The following is a 19,758-nucleotide window of genomic DNA, read 5'->3' on the forward strand; positions in this document are numbered from 1 at the left end:
AGGGATCAAAACAGGGTGATACAAGATAAAATTACAAAGTGCACATCATTGTAAACTAGGACTCAGCCTACAGTTAAACCATGGCTTAAACTTTCCTTTCTTAAGTTTCCTTTGAACATACAAACAGTCAGACTGTACTGCTCTTCTGTTTATTCACCAGAGGCTTATCAACCCAGCCTCTTATTTCTCTCCAGAAAGAATGAACATTACTTGGCTATGGCTGCAGTAAGCTTGTTTTTAGTTGCGGTATCCATACTGTATGCCTCTGTCCAAACTTTGGTCTTGTCAGTCGACCCATTTGGCAACTTTTTGAAACTAAACTTTCTATTCAGAATCTTGTTTGCATCCATTTCGGCGTTTTGCGCTTGACATCCGCCTACACTTTCACAGCTAGCGAGCAGGTGAGACCAAAATGCGTGGGGCGTGCCTATTGTTTTGTTTTCGGTTTACAATCGGATCCTGTAGTTTTTGTAACGTTACTAGCAGTGGCCACAGCTTATAAAAAACTACAAGTTCACTAGGTCACAAAGAACGTTAATGGCGCGATAAAAAAAATGATGCCGTTAAAATTGATTTGCATTAACGCCTTAATAACGCGATATTTTTGACAGCACTAATGATGAGAAAACATATGTGACCCAGAACTGAACAAGCAGGAGACAGAGAGGACTTAAAACATGTAGCATCCACCTGTGGTTAGTGGTGGAAAGTAACTATTGTACACAAATACAATTAGCTAATTAGGTGTATTTTATTTACTATTCTCAAATCATGTTACTTTATATTTCTACTTCATTGCAACATTTCAGAGGTATTTCAGAGTATTTGTATTTACTTATTTTAGTTAGTGTTAAAAAAATAGCAAGGGAAATTAATTTGAAGATTTGAAGTACCTTAAAACTAATAGCTGTGTATTATGCTTATCCAAGTGTCGGCAATTTAAATATATTAGTGACTGCCTCTGAAAAATTAAACAAGCACAACAAATTTTAAAAAATGCACTTAAAGTATCTGAAGAAAAACTACTCATAATGCAGGATTATTATGACTGATGTGTAATTAGCATTTCACTGTATATAACATCTTAACCTCACCACAGACAATGTTGTGGATTTGAAGTATAAATAACATGAGGTGAAAATGCTTAAGTAAAAATACCTCACATTTGTACTTAAGCAAAGTACATGAGTTTGCGTGCTTTGCTCTATTCCACCACTGCCGGCAGCAAAGTGTCTTCATGGTCGCTGCTTCAGTCAGTGTTGGATCCTAAATATGATTATTATGGAGACCAGCAGAGCAGCAATCCTGCGCTGTTGAACCGTTTCACTTCCTGTTTTCTCCTGACTGAGCTGCTGCTGTCACTTTGAAGCAGGACAGCTCTTCACCTCCGCTCTCCACCAGCGTATTCCTCCACCACAAGACGAGCGACTGCTATACCTGCAAATGGTGAGACTTTTGTATCCTATGAAACCATAGAACAAAAATATATATGTAGAGAGGCAGGGAGAAATAACTCCATCAGACAGAAGCATTGCTGATACAGAAGTGGATGTTTCATAGCATTTCTTTCCACATGTTGAATCTAAATCCACGTCATTATATTTTACATTTTACTGTAGTACAGTAGGATTTGCTGTTCTTGAGCAGAGGAGTCATTTTAGCCATTAATTTGTCTTTCACTTAAATTTCTGATATCTTAATTTCAACATTATGTATCATGTTGTGCATATGGTTTGTGTATAATTGGTTAGACCATTCAAAACTTTCATGTATGTATTGTTAGATATTAATTTTGAACCTCTCAGCGATTCAGAAAAATCATCTTTCTTTGTACAATGTGTGTCACTGGGTTTTACTCATCAAATTTGTAATTATGATAATGACACTCAGCTGGGGAAACTTTCCTATTTGAGACAAAGCTGGTCCCCACAAGGCAAGACAAGTTGTTTTAAGATTAAGGTTTGATGTTTAGTTCAGGTCACTGTTAGCTTGTAAATATGTAGTGGTTATGGTTAAAATTTAAGTTAAGTTTCCAAGGAGTCAGTAAAAGTCAATGCCTGGTCTTCTTAAGTGACACAAACAGGTTTGTGTGTATCTGTGTGCATTCACTCAGGCCCCCCAGTGGCTGAGCTGCAGTACTGCAGCACTTCTGCTGCTGGTTCACGTCGGCCCAGTTGTCACGCAGTCCTGTGGAAACCCGGGGATCCCTGGGATACCAGGCAGCCATGGGCACAACGGACTGGATGGTCTCAAGGGAGAAAAAGGAGACTCTGGTGAGCTGATACAGACATCAGATACATTTTACTGTAATTTAACGTAAACCTGATTGTAACATACGTCTTCATTGTGTTCAGGATTAGTTTATCTGACTCATTTTTTTTAATGCAGCAGGGGAATCTATGTTCATGAGTTGAAGTTAAATTTTGGTGAGAGGTTTGGAAGTATTGGCTGTTAAGTGATTAGTGATTAGTTATAATGTGTAATAAGAGTTTCTCTACATGAATAGGTGAGGCAGGTCAGCCTGTCAGGGGCCAGAAGGGGGGGGCAGGTCTGTGGGGGCCCCCAGGACGGCCTGGGTTGAAGGGTGATGTGGGCCTCCCGGGGCCTCCTGGTAGATCAGGCAGGCCAGGGGAGAAGGGACGGGCCTTCAACCCTTCCAAACAGCAGAAATCCTACTTCTCCTACAAATGGTTGTCATCACAGGTACCAGAGCTGGACACGGCCATCGTCTTCAACAGGTCAGTGCTTTGATGGTGAGACAGCAGCGGTATTTCATGTGATGCATGTCCTGATAACACAAGAGTAGAACTGAACTAGAACAGAACTGCCAACTGATGAGATAGCAAACAGCCTGAGGTCACTATTAAAGGCCCAGAAAACTTAAATATTTGTCTATAGTGTAAATATTCTGAATTTAAAAGCAACATTTAAATTTAAGTTTGGACAAAAATATCTTTAGGATTTTCTGAAGAGATTAACAGTCAAAAATGTCACAGCTCTGTGAGGCTTTATAGGCACAGCAGTGCTTTGTAAGCATGCTCACATGCTTATAATTACAATGTGAACATGCTGATATGAAGCCGGAATTTAGGTTGTTAGCATGCTATCATTTTCTAACATTTAATCCTGAGGGGAGCATGAATGTGTTCATCACATTTCATGGCAATCCACCAACCAGATCACCAAAGTCATTAGGATTTATCCCCAAGGCCACAACACTGTGAACAACCAATAGCTAGTAAAACACAAAACATAAGATGGAGAAACAAAAAGTGGTTCATGAAACATTTGATGATACAACAACCATAAAAAAATAATCAATAAAAACCTAAAAAGTTTTTCTGTAACCTCCCCACAGAGACATTCAGCCGGACCTGGAACAACAGCTTCGCATGTCAGAGCCGCTGACAAACGGCTCATTCGTAAGCACCATCAAAGGCGTCTATTTCTTCAGTTACCACATTTCAGCAAAGAGCAGAGTGAGTCTGAAGGGTTTCTTGTCTTATATCTTCTCTGATTAGCATCATTTTCTTGTCAAGAGTCAGATTAAATCATTTATCCAGTGATCACAAATCACATTTACTGCAGTACTGCAGTACTTTATTTTGGTATTTGCATTTACTGCTATTTAATACTTAAATCACGTGATTAGCCTGAATTTCATTAATGTTTATCTTCTATTAAATACGAGGCTTAAGGTAAAATTACACTACAGTTTATAGTTGACATTAACTCCACTTCAACCAGCTACAATATTAAAATACCACCTATACATCAAAAGCATGAAAACTAATAATCCATTGATGTAATAATAATGTGTTTAGAGAGGGACCATTATGCATAATGAGGACTTATGCTTCTGATGCTTTTACTTTAAAGTTCACTTTACTTTTACTTCAGTACATTTTTGAACTTTTAGTTGAGTATTTACTGCATTTAACTAAAATTAAGACTTTTTCAAGGCACCCTGGTTTAAAGGTTGGGATGCTGACCCTGGACTACATACCCGGTTTGAGTCCATCCAGAGAGCTTTGTTGTATCTCTTTCTTCCTCATTTCCTGTCACCTTTCTACTATCTGTAATAAAGGTTTCTCTGCCCCACTCACAAAAGAGACATTTTATTATTTAATTCTGTATTTGTTCATGTCTAGGTGTGTCTGAAGCTGGTGAAGGGCAGCGACAGTCACATGACACTGTGTGACACATCTGAAGGTTTCCTGGTCACCTCCGGCTCAGCGGTCCTGGAGCTGGAGGTTGGAGACACCGTCTCACTGGAGGCAACCAGGTTCAACACCATTGTGACAAGCCAGAGCAGCACCAGCCACATCTTCACCGGCTTCCTGATCTTCCCCACCGCCTGAAGCCTCTGATCCACGAAACCAGTGTTATTAACATCACAGACTTTTTGGGGACCTTTACAGCAACTAAATGAAATGAGTTTTCTGTAACAGTACAAGATCAGACTTCATTTAAACTCTTCAATTATGTATCCTCAATAAACATCAAATTTCTAGTCAGAAAATCACTGACCATACTTTTTGCTTTGTGCAGGTTAATATCAAACGAGGACAAAATGAACTCAAGAACTAACTCTGCCCCCCTTTGGTCAAATGTTTCCATGACCTGATCCTGCTAACAGAACCTGATATAGCTTCTTTCTCTGTGCCATAGAGCTCCATTGTTGTCCAAAAAATATTAAAAACACATCAGTGAGTCACACTGTAGCACTGGGTGACATGTTAATTTATTACCATGAATGCACACACTGTTTTCCTTCAAGTTAATCCCTCATACACCATCTTGCTCTGAGAAATACTCACTTGAGTGCCAAATGTGGATTAATCCACCACTGAAAATAGTCCCCAACAAATATGCTATTTCATCTTTGCTAAAAACTACAGTGTCCAGTTGTAAAAGGATGGATTTACTTACTTTACTTGCTGAAAGAGAAGGTTACATATTAAGGCTTATAACGTGTAAACACACCCTGAACATTAAGAAAGAATAAATAAGTTTCTACTTTACATTGTATACTATAAACATCTATGCATCTGCACAACAGGAACAGAACTTCAGTTCTTGGAGGAAGCATAATGGAATTACTATAACTGATTAGAAATTAAATATTTAACATTGTGTGTTACATTTCCTCCAGTGGCTCACTATTTGACAACACTGAGGTATCAGGCATACACCTCTCTGATACCCGGCCAGGAGTTCATTAATTATCCATCACACTGTGTCAGGTTGGCAGACAATTGGCCTTACAGGTGTGAGGATGGTAAACAGACCATGTTACAGGAAGTGGGGGATAGCTGGATGTGCTTTTCTGTTGAATTTACATTTTTTCCCATTATCTCACGCTCTTTCAAATTTGTTATATCTCACCAATCAGTTTACAAACACGTCATTTTAAAGGACAGTATCAAGAGATACACACCATAATTAAAACATGGTCAAATCATTACAAATGATTAATTATAACAGTCATGACAAAATGGACCAATAAATCTCAGAACGATGTGCTGAAGCAACATTTGGGGATTTTTTAGCACTTGTTGTCCATTAAAATAAAATCAGTGTGTCTTCAAACAAACAGGAATATTTTTCATCAGATGAAAGCCTGTTTGCTGCTCTTCACTCTCTGAACTTCATCCCAGTGAGTCGGTAGCTGACGGGCTGCTGAACACACCGTTCCTGGCGTAGAAGGTGTTCTTCACCACTGAAGACTTGGCTCGGGACGGAGTCCTGTAATCCAGAGTGTAGTCGCCTGTGGATCCAGGCAGACACTGTTAATCTAGAGAAAAAACTAAAAAAAAAAAAAAACAAAGTCATCAATTTAATCCAGGGCAGGCTTTATCTTCATATTACCCAGCCTCCAACCGTACTCCCAGGAGGAGAGCATAGGAAAGTCAAACTTCTCCTCAGGTCTAATCTGGCCTCGTCTCTGCAGGTAGAGACTCCGCCCCTTCCCCTGCAGAGGACACGTGGTTTGAAATAACTTTTAAATGTGATGTATAATGTTTAACATTTAGTAACAATATAGGAATACTGACCAACAACCAAATGATGATTTCATTGATGGAGTAATTGCCTGCAATACTGTCTTTATTAGAAGCATTAGCATGATTTTCTATAAATCAAAATATTACTGGGTACTGAAGGATTCAAAATTAGGATTAAGCAAGTTCTAATTTCAAGTAGGTTGTGTGTCACAGTGATTCGTACATGGTGAGAGGAGTCCTGATAGAGAGCATGTCTGGTCTGGGGAGAAACTGGCCTCATCAGGGGGGCCACACTGAGCGGGCCTTCCCCTTCTGAAGAGAGAACAGGAGGAGGAGAAGGAGGAGGAGGAGGAGGAAGGCTGTTCTGCTTCTTGGGTGTCCTGGTAACAGGAGGCAGAACAGACCTGGAAAGTGGATTAAAACATGTGGATCATCGATTGTTTGTGTGATACGTTTATACAATTTTATATTTACGTCTTTAGTCTTTATGAATTATATTAAAGCTAAATTCTCAACCAGAATTGCCATTTCTGTTGCACTACACTACTCACTAAACAGTACAGATATGGATGAATTCAACACATACTGGCTTTGTCATGGCATGACTCATTACAGACTGACATATTAGCCACTGGCCTGTTTTCCAGCACTGACTCCATCAGCTCTCCAGAAAACCATCATCGTTATCACATTTGGTCTGTAGACTACTTTCTGTCTGTACGGCACATCTGATGTGTGCCAGAGGCATCGGTTGACGCAGCTGACGCAGCCGATGCTCACTGCATTGAAGAAGTTGACCCTAAAATTGTTTTGAACCTTCACTACTCAGATTTGAATCATCCTGAAAACACACTCACGTGTGGGTTCAGGGTGACAACAGAGCTGCAGTTTTACATGAAAACCCGTCTGACTGCAGGGTTAATGTGAATAAAGATGCTCACCGGGAGTCAGCAGTCACATGAGCCAGCTCCCTTGGCTCTGTGATGTGGTTGCTGGGATTGTAGCAGGTCGGGTAAAGTTTGGCATAGCGGCTCTTCCAGGCCAAACGGGTCAACATCTCCTTCTGGATCTGCTCTCGGTAGCAGTTCTGGCTCTGGGTCGTCAGCAGGTAACTCATCTTCTGCCAGAAAGCTTCATTTAGAGCTGTCCAACAAACTGCATGCCATCATCTACATGATAGAGGTGCCGCATTGCTGAAATCCCAGTATAAATAATAAGATTAGATAATTGTTAAATATCATAATTTACCTTTGGTGTGTGTGATGCAGAGCTGTGTAGGATCAGCTTCTTACAGTGGAAATGAGATGTGGATCAGATAACACTCTGTAACACAGGGAAACATGAGACACATGCAAACACACTTCCTGTTCTCCCACCACCTGTTACAGCAGTGTTTCCTAACCTTTTTGAGCCACGGTACATATTTTACATTAGAGAAATCACTAAGGCACACCACCAAACAAAAATGTCACAAAAATGTAGTCTCAATTGACAATTACAGTCAGTCATTTGGCAGACACTTTTATCCATGCTATGCTCTAAGCCTTAGAGCACCAATCAGGTGAAATTGGATAATCTTCCATGGCACACCTGATGATTTCTCACAGCACACTTATGTGCTGTGGAACAGTGGTTGGGAATAACTGTGTTACACTAATCTAAATATAATCAATTTTCAGTACAATGACATCACAGATATAGCTGCCATCGATGCTATTGTGTTACAGTCATTTGGTATCGGTTTGGTGACACTTGTAGTTCTTTGGACCATGTGAGATACAGTATCTTAGCGAAATTCCTCGTATGCTAACATGCTAATATATCAGCATATCAGCAGAATATCAGCATTAGCGCTGACAGGTTCACTCATTTGATGACAGACACAATTAATCCTGCTAATTAAATGATATACACTTAGCACACTAATTGCATTACATGCAAACGTTCACACTAGCCTGTTCACTTTAGCAATAGCTTACTAAGGCTAAAGTTGTTGACATGATATAGCAAATGTAGCATGCTAACAGGAACTCAGTCTTTCAATTTAGATAAGACGACAGTTTCACATTGATGTAGCGACTTTATTTATTATTGTAATTAATTTATAATACAATTTATTAATTTTTCCTCCTCCGGAGTAACGTCCCTCCGCGTGTGTGCGCATGCGCGCTACTGTGTTGACCGTTGACAGTAACGTGCGTGAACGCGAGGGTTTTAACTTTATCTGCTTGTTGAGGAAAGCGGTACGTTTTTTTGCTGATATTACTAACAGTATTTCCACACTTATGGTGGAATTTTGTTCTATATTCCGTCCCCTCTTCTTCTGTGTTGACGTTTGACGCCACCAAACGCGGTTTTACCCCGAGTTCGTTTGTCAGAAAGTTAAGGGGAATAAATTAGCTACGTGTGCCAGCTATCTTAAATCTGTGTGCAGATTAGTGGTATGGACGTTAATTGTCTCCTTTGTTTTCCTGCCAGGGAAGCAGAGTCTACCACACACACACAGAGCTGATGACTTATCTGCTTACCAGGTAAAGAGGTGTTTAAAGTGATGTTGCTATGTGTGTCTGTAACTTACATACTTGCAGGTCATTTCACTCAATTAGGAACCTTCTTAAAGGTCGTCCTAAAGTGAAAATAATATTTTTAGTGGAAGGTTAACTAACCTTCTACTTCCACTGTCCTGTAACCTCTTAATGAAACTACATGTCAAATTGAAGAAAAGAGATTAGATCCTGAAAATGAAAGACTAAAGTCAATCGTCTTAATTCCTGTTGATTTTAATTATCAAATGTACATCATCTCAGGGTTTAATTTCACATTAAAACACCCAATCCCTAATACAAAATGAGAAGTTCTTTCCCCCCATACAAAAGTCCTCTCATCCCTTAAGTATCAAAAGTAGCAATGATTAGGCAACAACATCCAGGTTAAGACATTAAGACATTCATCCAGATTTCTACAGGATTTACACACAAACCAAAAATATGACCTTTAATCTTCCAGCTCAGATCAGATTTGTTCCATTTTAGCATTTTAATGCAGTGAGTGACAGTCTGTTTTTCATTGTACTTTGACTGCAAAGAGTATCAGTGGTAGAGAATAACTGAGGATGCTGGACTTTAATTAATATCAGTATCAAATCTGAACCCTGGTCATCCAGCATCCCTACCACAGTGTGATTTCTACTCTGTTCAGGTAGACGTGAAGCAGATCAGAACTGAGCCACAAAGTTAAAAGTCAGATCTGTTCGTGTGAAAATGCAGCTGAAGGAACAACAGAAAACAGCGATGAACCCAAACATCTAGCACATAATCAAGTAGTCTGTTGTACAGTGCAGGAACCAGTAGTGTGAAGGCAGCTTTAACAGTCATTGGTTCGTTATGGCAACATTATGTACTCATGGGATTCTGGGAGCTAAGTTTCAAGAACAAGAAATGAACAATAAACATCAGTAGTCGTGTACAATTTGATGCTTCCTGTCAGAGCAATTCCGGTCTGACCATACTTAAAAGAAACATCATACCGACAGTAAACCAAACACAGAGAATTCCAGTTTTCTACTTTAAACTGAGCTGTTAAGTCAGCACTTGATAAAGGGTCTGCACAGATTCAGCTATAATTGACCAATGAGAAACGTCACAGAACTCCTAAACCCAAAGCAAAGTGCTTGTAATTCCAGTTGCTTCTCTAAATGGACGCTTTTAAAAGTTTGGCTCCCCTTGTCTAGGTCGAAACCTTTTCCAAATCTAGTTTTAACATTTTAGAAACATGCAGACACACCATGTTGTGTGAAGACATTCTTAACCACTAACTTCATGTGAAAAGCCAGTAATCTTTATTTACCAATCAAGTATAAAAACTATCGTCAAGTGCAAAATTTGTCAATTGATAATTTCAGGGCAGCAGAAATCAATGAGATATCTCTTCCGCAAACAGGTCATTTCTTTTATTTGTTTTATTTACAGCTCCAGCTTTAGGCCAGATTACAGCATCTACCATTTTGCCTCCCTGATTCATTGCAGAAAAAGTGTTGAGTCTCCATTCATGGAAATGTTAATTTTCTTTTCCCTTCAACTTAATAGGGGTGGGTTAAAATCTGACTTTTTTTTTCTTTTCCTTTTTGAAGGGTAATTTGCTAGATTGAAAAACATTTCAACAAGTAAATCAGTTCTGTCAGGGCAGGAAAACCTTGAAACATCTGATTTCTGAAAAAACAAAATAAGCAAAAATAGCTCTGTTAAGCAACTTGTTCACTGGACAGTTATTTGATGTGCAGCTAAGGTGTCCACTCAAACATGAATGTGGTACAGGAGGAGTGAAAGCAGGTTTCTTGGTGCATCATGGGACGGTGACATGGAAGGGGGAGCCTGGGATGTGGTCTTCGCCCCACTTGACCACTAGGATGTAGTTGCCCCGCTCTTTCAGCACGTAGCTTACATTGTACTGCAGGTTGCCCAAGTGTTTGACCAGAACCTCTTCACAGGGGATCTGAGGTCCGTGCACACCCACCAGGAGCATATTCTTACCTGGGGAGGGGAAGATAACAAGAAAGTGAAGTACCTGAACACCAGTGTTGTTAGAACTGCTAAAGGAACATTTCATCATAACCTGTTTCATAGTTTTAGCTGTCGTTATATAATTCTACTTAAAACAAGCCAAAATGTGTCTGTAGCATCAAGTGTCGAAAACAACGACAAATCTTTCCCTCCCAACAGGAAGCAAAGTGTGTACACCATGATCATGGATCAACAGTGGAATCATGTCAGATCCTTACCAGCCTTGCTGCAGTCAACAGAGAAGCTGCTCCTCTGGCCCACAAAGGCCTTGCTGAGGCCAGGGCCTCGGCTCAGCACCTTGCTGGCGTCGGAGTCGGCCAGCCTGGGCATGGCACTCTGGGTGAAGCTGCTGCTGGACGCCCTTACTGCCGGATCCACAGTCAGGGTCGACGTCTCGCTGGCATTGGTCACATTCACCAGTCGAGGACCTAAGAGAGACGGAAAAGAACAGGTAAAATCATTTTCATTCAATCATAAGAAACCTTATTCTGGTCAAGGTCATCTTTCAATTAGCACCGAAGATCAACAGATGGATCTTTGGGTTAACAAGACTGTAGTGGCACAGTGCAGATAAGTTCAGCACAGTGACGTCCACTAATACCTGTGACTTTGGCCTTGAAGGGGCTGCCAGTGATGTGGTTTGGTCCCCCGTATTTGATGCTGATCAGGTAGTTTCCAGGTGCCATGGGAGTGTACTGCACCTTGTAGCCCTCTGGAACCTCCTGACAGTCCATCTTTACCTTGGATGGACCCTCGATGGTCACAGCCAAGGCCCCGGGGCCCGCCTTAGTGTTGTTGATGATGAACTCTGACTGGGTACCTGTGAGATTAAAGCATTGTTTTACACGTAGCAGCAGCTGTCACAGTGTTGAGTTCCTATTAACTGTACAAAACCTTCATTAAAATGTCTAACCTTTAATGAAATAACAAGTTAATGATATTTAAAAGCAATCTTAGTTTTTTTTACTTTTATAGATAAGAATGACACAGTTAAAGAGGTCATGAGTCAGCTGAACAGGGAGACAGGTGACCCACCTGTTGTGCCTCTCTCCAGTCCAGCTCCATATGCTGAGACAAGACTGGGCTCTCCGGTCTGTCCTGGTTCCCCAACTCGGACCTGGAAAGGACTTCCTGGGATGTGAGAGCCATTGAACTTGACATCGATGGAGTGGACCCCGTTCTCCCTCGGGATGAACCGGACAGCGTACTTGTCTGGAGGACAGGACAGAGGGATCTGGTTACCAGCTGTCCCAATGGCAAAGATTTTTCACACTTTTTTCCTTAACAGACAATTTTGCAGTATTTATAGAGAGCAGCTGGACTTCAGGCAGGAAAGTCCTGGCTTCTCTAGACATCTTTAAGCTGCCATATATTGCCTTGTAAACCCTTATAAATCATACACAGACCTTTTTCCAGCTCAGTGACAACACACTCCTCTAGAGCTCCAGAGGGGCTGTGGACTTTGGCTGCCATCTTGCCCTGTGCTCCATTCAGACGCACCGCAAAGGATGCTGGGTGGTTCACCTTCAGACCAGACTCCTACCAAGGTCAGACACACACACAGCCAATGCGCAGGGATGGACAGTTAAACAACCGAGAAGAAAATGAGGTAAGACTTTGAAACACAGACACACAAATATATACAAATACACTCACTTTTAAGTGCTACAAACAAAATACTGTGTTCCTGTTCACAGTTCCTATTCTATTCTCTTATTTTTACGATTTCTCTCCATGTATTTTATTGACTGTTTTCAACTCTTACCTGAGCTCGTGTTGGTGCAGCTTCAGCAGACAGAGGCAGATGGCCACAGTGTTAAAAAGCAGAGTTAGGCACAGTGACACTGCACTACAGTCTGACAGTGTTATAGTACAGTCTTTAAGGCAGATCTCATTAAATTTGACATGGTTTCCAACATTTTAGAGGTTTTAGATGCATAGTGTTTCCACGATTGAGGCTTAATACCCAAACGTCATGTCATGATATAGTAAATGGTAAGTAAAGTTAATTTAGGAAACTGTATATAAAGCAGCCTAATGAGAATGTCTGAATATCAAACAAAGCAAGGTATCTCATCACACTGATGCAAAAAATCCTGTAAATTGCCAAATACAACCAGAGATATTAAAAGGGATAAGCAGTTTGCCATTAAGTACCAAGACAGCAGTGTTTGACTGTACCATAAGACCCAGATTCAGTGAAGACATTAGAGCACTGCAGACTGAACAGAGGTTCATCAGCTACAGACTAGAAACAAACTACAGTCTCTAAAAGGACAGGGGAACGTTTGCTGTGGCCCGCCTCCGTCTGCTGTAACTAGGCAACCAGGGAGCTGATGATGCAGATAATGGTGATGATGATGCTGTTAAAAGCCTTTAAATGAAACACAAGAGAAACACCAGCATTTCCACACCAGACAGAAGAGGGATGACCAGAGCCAGACAAAACAGTCGGGACAGGGAAGATTTCCTGAACACAGGTATCTAAACTCAGTCAGTCTTAGCAGATGCATTTTGGATTACATCACTGAAAGGACAATGTTTGTCCATCCAACACAGACAGAGGTACTGCGTTCAGTGAATGTCAAGGAAATCTGTCCTTGATACTGTGTTGTGAAACTGACATTTTGGAAATGATATGAAACATCATGGAGTGTTCAAAATGGAAAAGGGTTCATCAATGAGTCAGTTAATCTATTAGTTGACTGTGGTCATCTTTAAAAACTATAATAATAGATTAATTGTTCAGTCATCAAGCAAAAATGCTGATCACACTGTGGCTCCAGCTCCTCAAATGTGACATTTTTTATTTTTTTTTCTCTTCTACATGATTATTAATTGAATATCTTTGGGTTTTTGATTGGTCCAATAAAATGACATCTGAATATAATAATCTTTCTATAATAAATAATAGACAAAAATGAAAAGAATTGTGTGTTAGAGTCCTACTCAGCCCTAAAGAGTCTGTCCAAAAAAGGATGAAGGACAAACTACTTCCAGTTTTGACTCTCCTTGATGTTTCTTTTGGCACCTTTCTGAGGTCAAAGTGTCAGTTTCACACAGAAACAGAGGGTTTGCCTGGCTGTGGTCACGTCCATGAGAGGCCAGTTGCATAAAGAAAATTCTAATACCTGACTATCTGTACAACTGCAAGGGTTTGACTGATATGAGCTATTTAGTCTGATGTCCAATAACTTGATACCAATAATTGACCTTTTTCCATCATTCTGTGAGCAACTCTGATCTAATTTTATGTTGCACAAAGTCTGCAGACAGCAGGAAATTAGGTTGTCACCTCCCTGAGAAGTTTGAGGTATACAGCCTGTCGCCTGCAACTCTTCATCTAACAGCTCACTGTGGCTTCTCCTTCTTCCATTAATCTTACAATATTTCAAACTGATCCTCTGTCAAAAAATGCCCCAAATGATCATTGTTTTGTTTTGTAGATGCATTTTTTTTTACGGCCAGCAGTCAGTGTTAATCTCCCTTACAAACACCACATTTCCTGTGAAACACAGTTAAAAGCTGTCAGTGTGAAGTTGCAGCAGTAGGAAATATTCAGTTTGCATTAGCAGTAACTTTAAACAAAATGTGTTCCAGGAAAGTTGCCACAGAAAGCCAGTTTGTAATACTGCAAGGCTCAATCAGTGGCGACCCTGGTGAACATTTATTTAACCGATAATCTTTGCAATGATCTCTTTGAGGTGCTGCAGTTATCTTGGTGCTACACTGACCAGCCATCAAAAATCTGATCTCAGTGATAATAAATTTAAATTATCTACATCAACAGTAACCAGTGTTTGATTAAAAACTCAAACCAGTCAAACCATCACACCCAGTTCATCTGCTTTGTATGGGAGTAAAATCTATCTTTACTCCTAACATCACATTTTTATGCAACTGTGCCCCAGAGCCCTTTAGCAAGGCAGGGCAGGCTGGATGTGGAGGTGTCTCCTCATGCCTCACCTGAAGGCCTGTAACAGTGAGGCGGCGAGCGTCGTTCGCTGGAGCAACAACAGGAACAAGGTAGGGGCTGTCAGGTATGTGCTGGTCATTGAACTTCACTGAAATCTCATAATCACCTGGAGACAAGGAGGCGAGAATGTAACTCAGGGAGTCAAACAGGTACATCAGTGAACAAACATCAGGGTCAGCTGTGTGTGTTTTCTCTACCAGGCTCCTGAGCGATGTACGAGACGCCGCAGGATCCATCTTTGCGGTCGTCGAAGGAGATCTCTGCCCTGCTGGGCCCTTCCACTGCGATGGCCAGACCACCGGCACCCGCCTCTCTTGTCCAGATGCTGAACTCAGCTGGTAAAAGAAAACTCTAATATAATATCATGTAGGACAGAGCCAAGTCTTATCCCTGTAGGTCAGGCATGCAGCTTTGATGTGAAGCTGAGGGTCGGGAACGAGGTGTGTAGTGTCCGTGTAAAGACACTGAAGTCTGTGTTTGTGTACCTGGCTCTCCTGCCTGCGCGCCCTCCAGTCCTGGACCTCCGGCTCTCACCTTGGCGGCCCCGCCCTCTCCTAGCGGCCCCACAGTGAACTGGAAGGGGCTGCCTGGCACGTGCACACCCCTGTACCTCACGCTCACACTGTGCACACCCATCTCTGTGGGCACGAAGCGCACACAGTAGGTGTCGTTGCCCATGGCGACCAGCTCGGCAGGCTGACTGGCTCCAGAGGGGGAAGTGACCTCAGCAGTGACGTCCTGCATGTCGATCGCTGCAACCGGAGAGTTTTAGTTCAGTTCATTCCAACACTGGAAGCTTGTAATGGAAAAGTAGACTGGTAATCCTGACACAGTTTGAAGAAATAGGCATCAACTGTACACCCAAACAGTATCATGACAGAAAGTAAAAGAAAAAGCTGAATATGAGTCGAAAATCTTAGCAAACGCAGGTTTTTACATACTCTCACTGAACTGTTTGATGTGATTCATGTGCTTTGGCTTTCACAGTCACCAGATCTAATGGAATACCTATGAGGGATTTTGGACTGAAGTGTTGGACAGAGCTCTCCACCACCATCAACCAAATGAGTGAGCTTTTTTGGGGGGGGGGAGAATTTTGTTCGTCCCTCCAGTCTACACTAAGGAGCACTGAAGCTGCTCTTGAAGCTGGATCAACAACTTAACACACTTTGTGCTGGTTTTTACTGTGTTTCTTACTGTCACCCATCTGTCTGTGGTGACAGTGGTGGAACGTCGTCTGACTATTGGGATACATTTATGTTATTATGGAGTCCTGAAACTAAAACAAAGAAAAGCAACAGAAGCACGAGGTGGATTCTCTTAAGATCTCAGACACACACACACACACACACACACACACACACACACACACACACACACACACACACACACACACACACACACACACACACACACACACACACACACACACACACACACACACACACACACACACCTGCAGCTTAATGAAGCATGCTATGTTGCAAACCTTGTGCTGCCAACCCCAGCATTTTTTTTCCCTAGGATGCTACAACGCACCCTCCACCCTGACGCCACCCACTGAGAAACAGGCATCAACACCCCTTGCTGCCCTTGACCCTCCCGCCAGCACCAGACCAGAGAGGCCGGTGATGAGGCGGACACGCCCAGGGGAGAGGCTCCGATCCTGGGCAACAGCATAAGAGCGAGTCCTGTGATCTCTGGATCTTCCAGACCACCAGAGTGAGCAGTAGGACCGGGTGGAGGTGTGAGAGAGGAGCTGCCGAGACAAGTTCAGGAGGAACCAGCTCACTGGAGGGAGAGGAGGAAGAAAAGGGAGAGGAGAAGATGGAGAGGAGGGTGAAGAGGAAGAGAAGGAGAGGAACGATAGCAGAAGAAAGGCAGGGGAGAAAATAAGGAGGTGCTGAGGAGCAAAGGAGGGAGAGGTGATGCGAAGAAGATAAAGTGGATTACAAGAAAAGAAACAAGTAATGAAAGATTATGGAAGACATAAGGGGAAAGGCAGAAATGTGTAAATGGAGAAATTAAAAAAAATAAAGCTATAAAAAAAAGCCAAGGAAAAGGAGGCAGGGTGAGACGGAAGAAGAGGGAAAAAAAGACAAGAAAAGGAGGTTAGGAAAGAACAAAAGATAAAGCTGACAAACCACAGTCAGTACAGAGCAGTGGAAAGAAACTACAGATCAGAGAAACGTCAGACAGGAAACAGCTGAAGAGGAGGAAGAGGAGCAGCTCTGGTGATGCAGGAGGTTTTCAGTCTGAACCACGTCACCAGATTCCAGCCTGATGGTCTGTGACACGCTGAGGCTCAACGAGTTCAAGACTTACAAACTTTAACCTAAAGGGGTTTTTTTTCACACAAACACAAACACACACTGCTATTACTACACCTGTCATCCAGGCATATGTGGACACTGATACTTCAGACAGCCAATGGGATGAGCCTTCAGATTAGCAAAGTAAGAAAGTGTGCGTGTACCTGGTATCTTCAGACTGAGGTCACACACGCTCCCCACGCTGGCAACAGATGCCGCCTTCTGTCGTCGGGTGATGCTCTCCCGGATACGACCCTCCCCCGTCACCCGCACTGTGAACGGACTTCCTGTTGACAAACACATCTGAGGTTATTTGTCTGAAAAGATGTATTCCACATCTGTAAAAAAAAGTGCTTGATTCTACCTGGGACGTGTTCCTCAGCGAAGCGGATTGAGACGATGTAGTTTCCTGGTTCAGTAGGACAGTAGGTGACTCTACACGTCCCGTCCTCCACGTCTTCTGTCTGGATGTCCACCTTACTGGGACCTTCGATGGACAGAGCCAGGCCACCATAACCTGCACACACACATACAGTATATGAAGACTGGTAAGTTTATATCAAGCAGTGCTTTGAACTAAAGGCTAATTTGCTAACATCAGCATGTTGACAATACCATCATGCTGATGTTCAGCAGATACAATGTTCACAATGTTTGATTTTGCAGGTATTTGATCATAAAACAAAGTCCTGTGCAAACTGAAAATTTGGCATAATGATGGTGTGACAGACACAGACAATCACCAAAGTTATTACAATTAATCCAGGCACAGACATGAATGTAGCTAGCATGGCTAAAAGCATAAATGGAGATGAGTGAACAGCTGTGGTGTTTGCAGGCCCGCATACTGACCAGCTTCCCGCGTGTCGACCACAAAGCTGGAGTTGTTGAAGGTGGTTCCCTGGACGAGGCCGTCGCCGTGAACTTTGACTTGGCTGGCATCGCCGATCTCAGACTGGACAACCATGATGGTGATGGGACTGTTGGCGACATGACGGCCGTTCTTCAGGATGCTGACCCGGTGTTCACCCACCTCCCGCGGGATGAAGGAGATACCTAGGAGGAGGAGGGAAGGGGTGAGAAGAGGTCGGAGTTGGTGGGGGAGATGTGGGCAACCGGGAAAGATACAAAAGTAAATAAGAGGAAGAAAACGTGAAGGAGAGGAAGGACGGTGAAAGAGGAGAAGCATGAGGAGGAGGGACAATGAAGAGGAGGGATGGAGTGAGCAGTGGAGAGAAAGACAGGAGGAGTAAGAGAACAGGTAATAGGAAGGATCGAGGAGGGAGAGGAAGAACAGAAGAGTGAGAAGATTCAAATGTTACAATAACTTTAATTAACGTGTGTGCGCGTGTGTGTTACCGATGTGGTTGTTGGCCATCCTCTTCAGCAGGCAGGGCTCATTGCGGCCAGACGGAGCCTGGATGCTGGCGGTCAGCAGGCTCAGGTCCGTCTCATTAATGTCCAGAGAGAAATCTGCTGCAGAGCCCAGTTTGACTTGAGAGCGCCGCTGGTTGTTCTCTGCAACACACCACCACACACAGAGGTAAGAGTTAGCATTATGTCTGTAATGACATCGATATCTGATAATCATCAAAGTGATAATGACTGAGCAGTTTGTGTCTAATTATCTCAGCGTCAGAACGTTTTCTTGCACAAACAGCACCGTGCTGCTGGATTTAAATAGAGAATAAATCATCTTCAGCTGCTGAGTTTCACAGATCCTGATGCATCACCTGTCGTGATCATTACCACATGAAGGTCTGAACTGTAGCCTCATTCATTAAATATGTGGCCTCTAAAAAAGTACCAATCCAAACCCAGCAGACAAATGTTCAATTCAAGGCTCTAAAGTTTAGAGATTAACTAAGTTTTGAAACTAATCGTGCAAAGTCAAAAATAAATAATTACCTGACAATGACCTTTGCTTAAATAGAGATAAATTTGAAAGGTAGACATGAGAATAAAATTGGGTTTGGATTACTGATCATTAGTAATCTGACTGTTGGTGTAGCAGCATCTCACCGGTGATACGGGCAGTGAACGGGCTGCCAGCGATGTGATCGTCGTTGTATTTAACCAGAATGTTGTAGTCTCCTGGCAGAGTGGGCAGGTAGCTGACGCTGCACGTCCCGTCCTTGTTATCCACACAGCTGATCTCTGCTTTAGAGGGACCCTCGATGGCCAAGTCCAGACCCCCTGGATGGATGGACAGACAGTGATTGCTAAAACATGTTGTATGAAACACGCTGTCATCACAGGTCCTGCTGCTGTCAGATGACGTTAACAGAATAACCACCAGCTCTGCCGCCTGTGCTCTTCCTGTAGCTAACATACCTTCAGAGGCGTCCTCTGTGAAGACGGTGAACGTGGCTGCCTTGTTGGCGACGCCGTAGCTCAGACCAGGACCGTAGGCTGTGACATTGGGGCTGCTGGTGTGGTTCACATAGAACTGAAGGGGAGACTCTGCAACACACACACTCTACAACATCAGTACAACAAAAAAACATTCAGACTGAAGGTAAAGCTGTTTTGAGGAATCCTCAGCCCACAATCTTAATGCTATTGCACACAATGACATTCAAGACAATATTGTTTTTGCAGCCTCTTGGCAGCAGTTTTGGGAAAGTCGTTTCCCATTTCAGCATGGCTACACCCCTGTGCAGAAAGCCAAATCCATGAAGCCCTGACCTCAATCCCATCCACACACACACACACTCTCTCAGGGTGTGATGTCATGGCAGGCTGGTAATAAATTGTTTTCTCCTGCAGACACCTGATGCTAAAGTCAATATACCAAACTACACACCTTTGCTACATAGCTTATACACAGGCCTAATCACACACACACACACACGCGCACACGTGCACACACGCACACACACACACACACACACACTCCACACTCA

General features: G+C 42.5%; 3 protein-coding genes across 6 annotated transcripts in view; 1 reads left to right on the plus strand and 2 right to left on the minus strand.

The window, feature by feature from the left end:
* The first annotated feature begins 1,360 nt into the window (after window positions 1–1,360).
* On the plus strand, window positions 1,361–4,518 carry LOC139329071 (complement C1q subcomponent subunit B-like). Its single transcript, XM_070959204.1, has 5 exons — window positions 1,361–1,446; window positions 2,114–2,273; window positions 2,507–2,738; window positions 3,359–3,479; window positions 4,152–4,518. The coding sequence occupies exons 1-5, from the start codon at window positions 1,444–1,446 to the stop codon at window positions 4,359–4,361; spliced, it is 726 nt and encodes a 241-aa protein (XP_070815305.1). The 5' UTR covers window positions 1,361–1,443; the 3' UTR covers window positions 4,362–4,518.
* A 1,133-nt stretch (window positions 4,519–5,651) lies between these two features.
* LOC139328523 (protein SPMIP1) lies at window positions 5,652–7,122 on the minus strand. The gene is made up of 4 exons (XM_070958262.1): window positions 6,947–7,122; window positions 6,229–6,409; window positions 5,872–5,974; window positions 5,652–5,770 (listed from the first exon to the last, which is right to left on the minus strand). The coding sequence occupies exons 1-4, from the start codon at window positions 7,120–7,122 to the stop codon at window positions 5,652–5,654; spliced, it is 579 nt and encodes a 192-aa protein (XP_070814363.1).
* A 1,647-nt stretch (window positions 7,123–8,769) lies between these two features.
* Window positions 8,770–19,758, minus strand: part of flnbl (filamin B, like) — a 59,458-nt gene continuing 48,469 nt past the window's right edge. For all 4 annotated transcript variants that reach the window (XM_070992836.1, XM_070992825.1, XM_070992815.1 and 1 more), the window contains 14 exons: window positions 19,187–19,315; window positions 18,875–19,048; window positions 18,212–18,370; window positions 17,705–17,908; window positions 17,217–17,369; window positions 17,017–17,139; window positions 15,026–15,292; window positions 14,738–14,875; window positions 14,531–14,646; window positions 11,971–12,103; window positions 11,600–11,776; window positions 11,166–11,384; window positions 10,783–10,992; window positions 8,770–10,534 (listed from right to left, as the gene is read on the minus strand). In XM_070992836.1, the coding sequence (XP_070848937.1) occupies window positions 10,347–10,534; window positions 10,783–10,992; window positions 11,166–11,384; window positions 11,600–11,776; window positions 11,971–12,103; window positions 14,531–14,646; window positions 14,738–14,875; window positions 15,026–15,292; window positions 17,017–17,139; window positions 17,217–17,369; window positions 17,705–17,908; window positions 18,212–18,370; window positions 18,875–19,048; window positions 19,187–19,315 (2,390 nt within the window). In that variant the 3' untranslated portion in view covers window positions 8,770–10,346. The remainder of the gene's footprint in view (window positions 10,535–10,782; window positions 10,993–11,165; window positions 11,385–11,599; window positions 11,777–11,970; window positions 12,104–14,530; window positions 14,647–14,737; window positions 14,876–15,025; window positions 15,293–17,016; window positions 17,140–17,216; window positions 17,370–17,704; window positions 17,909–18,211; window positions 18,371–18,874; window positions 19,049–19,186; window positions 19,316–19,758) is intronic.

Source organism: Chaetodon trifascialis, chromosome 3, assembly GCF_039877785.1.
Source record: "Chaetodon trifascialis isolate fChaTrf1 chromosome 3, fChaTrf1.hap1, whole genome shotgun sequence".
Classification (NCBI taxonomy): domain Eukaryota; kingdom Metazoa; phylum Chordata; class Actinopteri; order Chaetodontiformes; family Chaetodontidae; genus Chaetodon; species Chaetodon trifascialis.

Excerpts from the sequence above, each read along its gene's own strand:
- LOC139328523 (XM_070958262.1), bottom strand. The coding sequence starts at position 7,122 with ATGAGTTACCTGCTGACGACCCAGAGCCAGAACTGCTACCGAGAGCAG. Across the intron at positions 6,410-6,946 it reads CATGTGACTGCTGACTCCCG|GTCTGTTCTGCCTCCTGTTA; the intron begins GTGAGCATCTTT and ends TCCACTTTCCAG. Across the intron at positions 5,771-5,871 it reads GGAGTACGGTTGGAGGCTGG|GCGACTACACTCTGGATTAC; the intron begins GTAATATGAAGA and ends CTGGATCCACAG.
- LOC139329071 (XM_070959204.1), top strand. Across the intron at positions 2,274-2,506 it reads GGGAGAAAAAGGAGACTCTG|GTGAGGCAGGTCAGCCTGTC; the intron begins GTGAGCTGATAC and ends CTACATGAATAG. Across the intron at positions 2,739-3,358 it reads ACGGCCATCGTCTTCAACAG|AGACATTCAGCCGGACCTGG; the intron begins GTCAGTGCTTTG and ends ACCTCCCCACAG.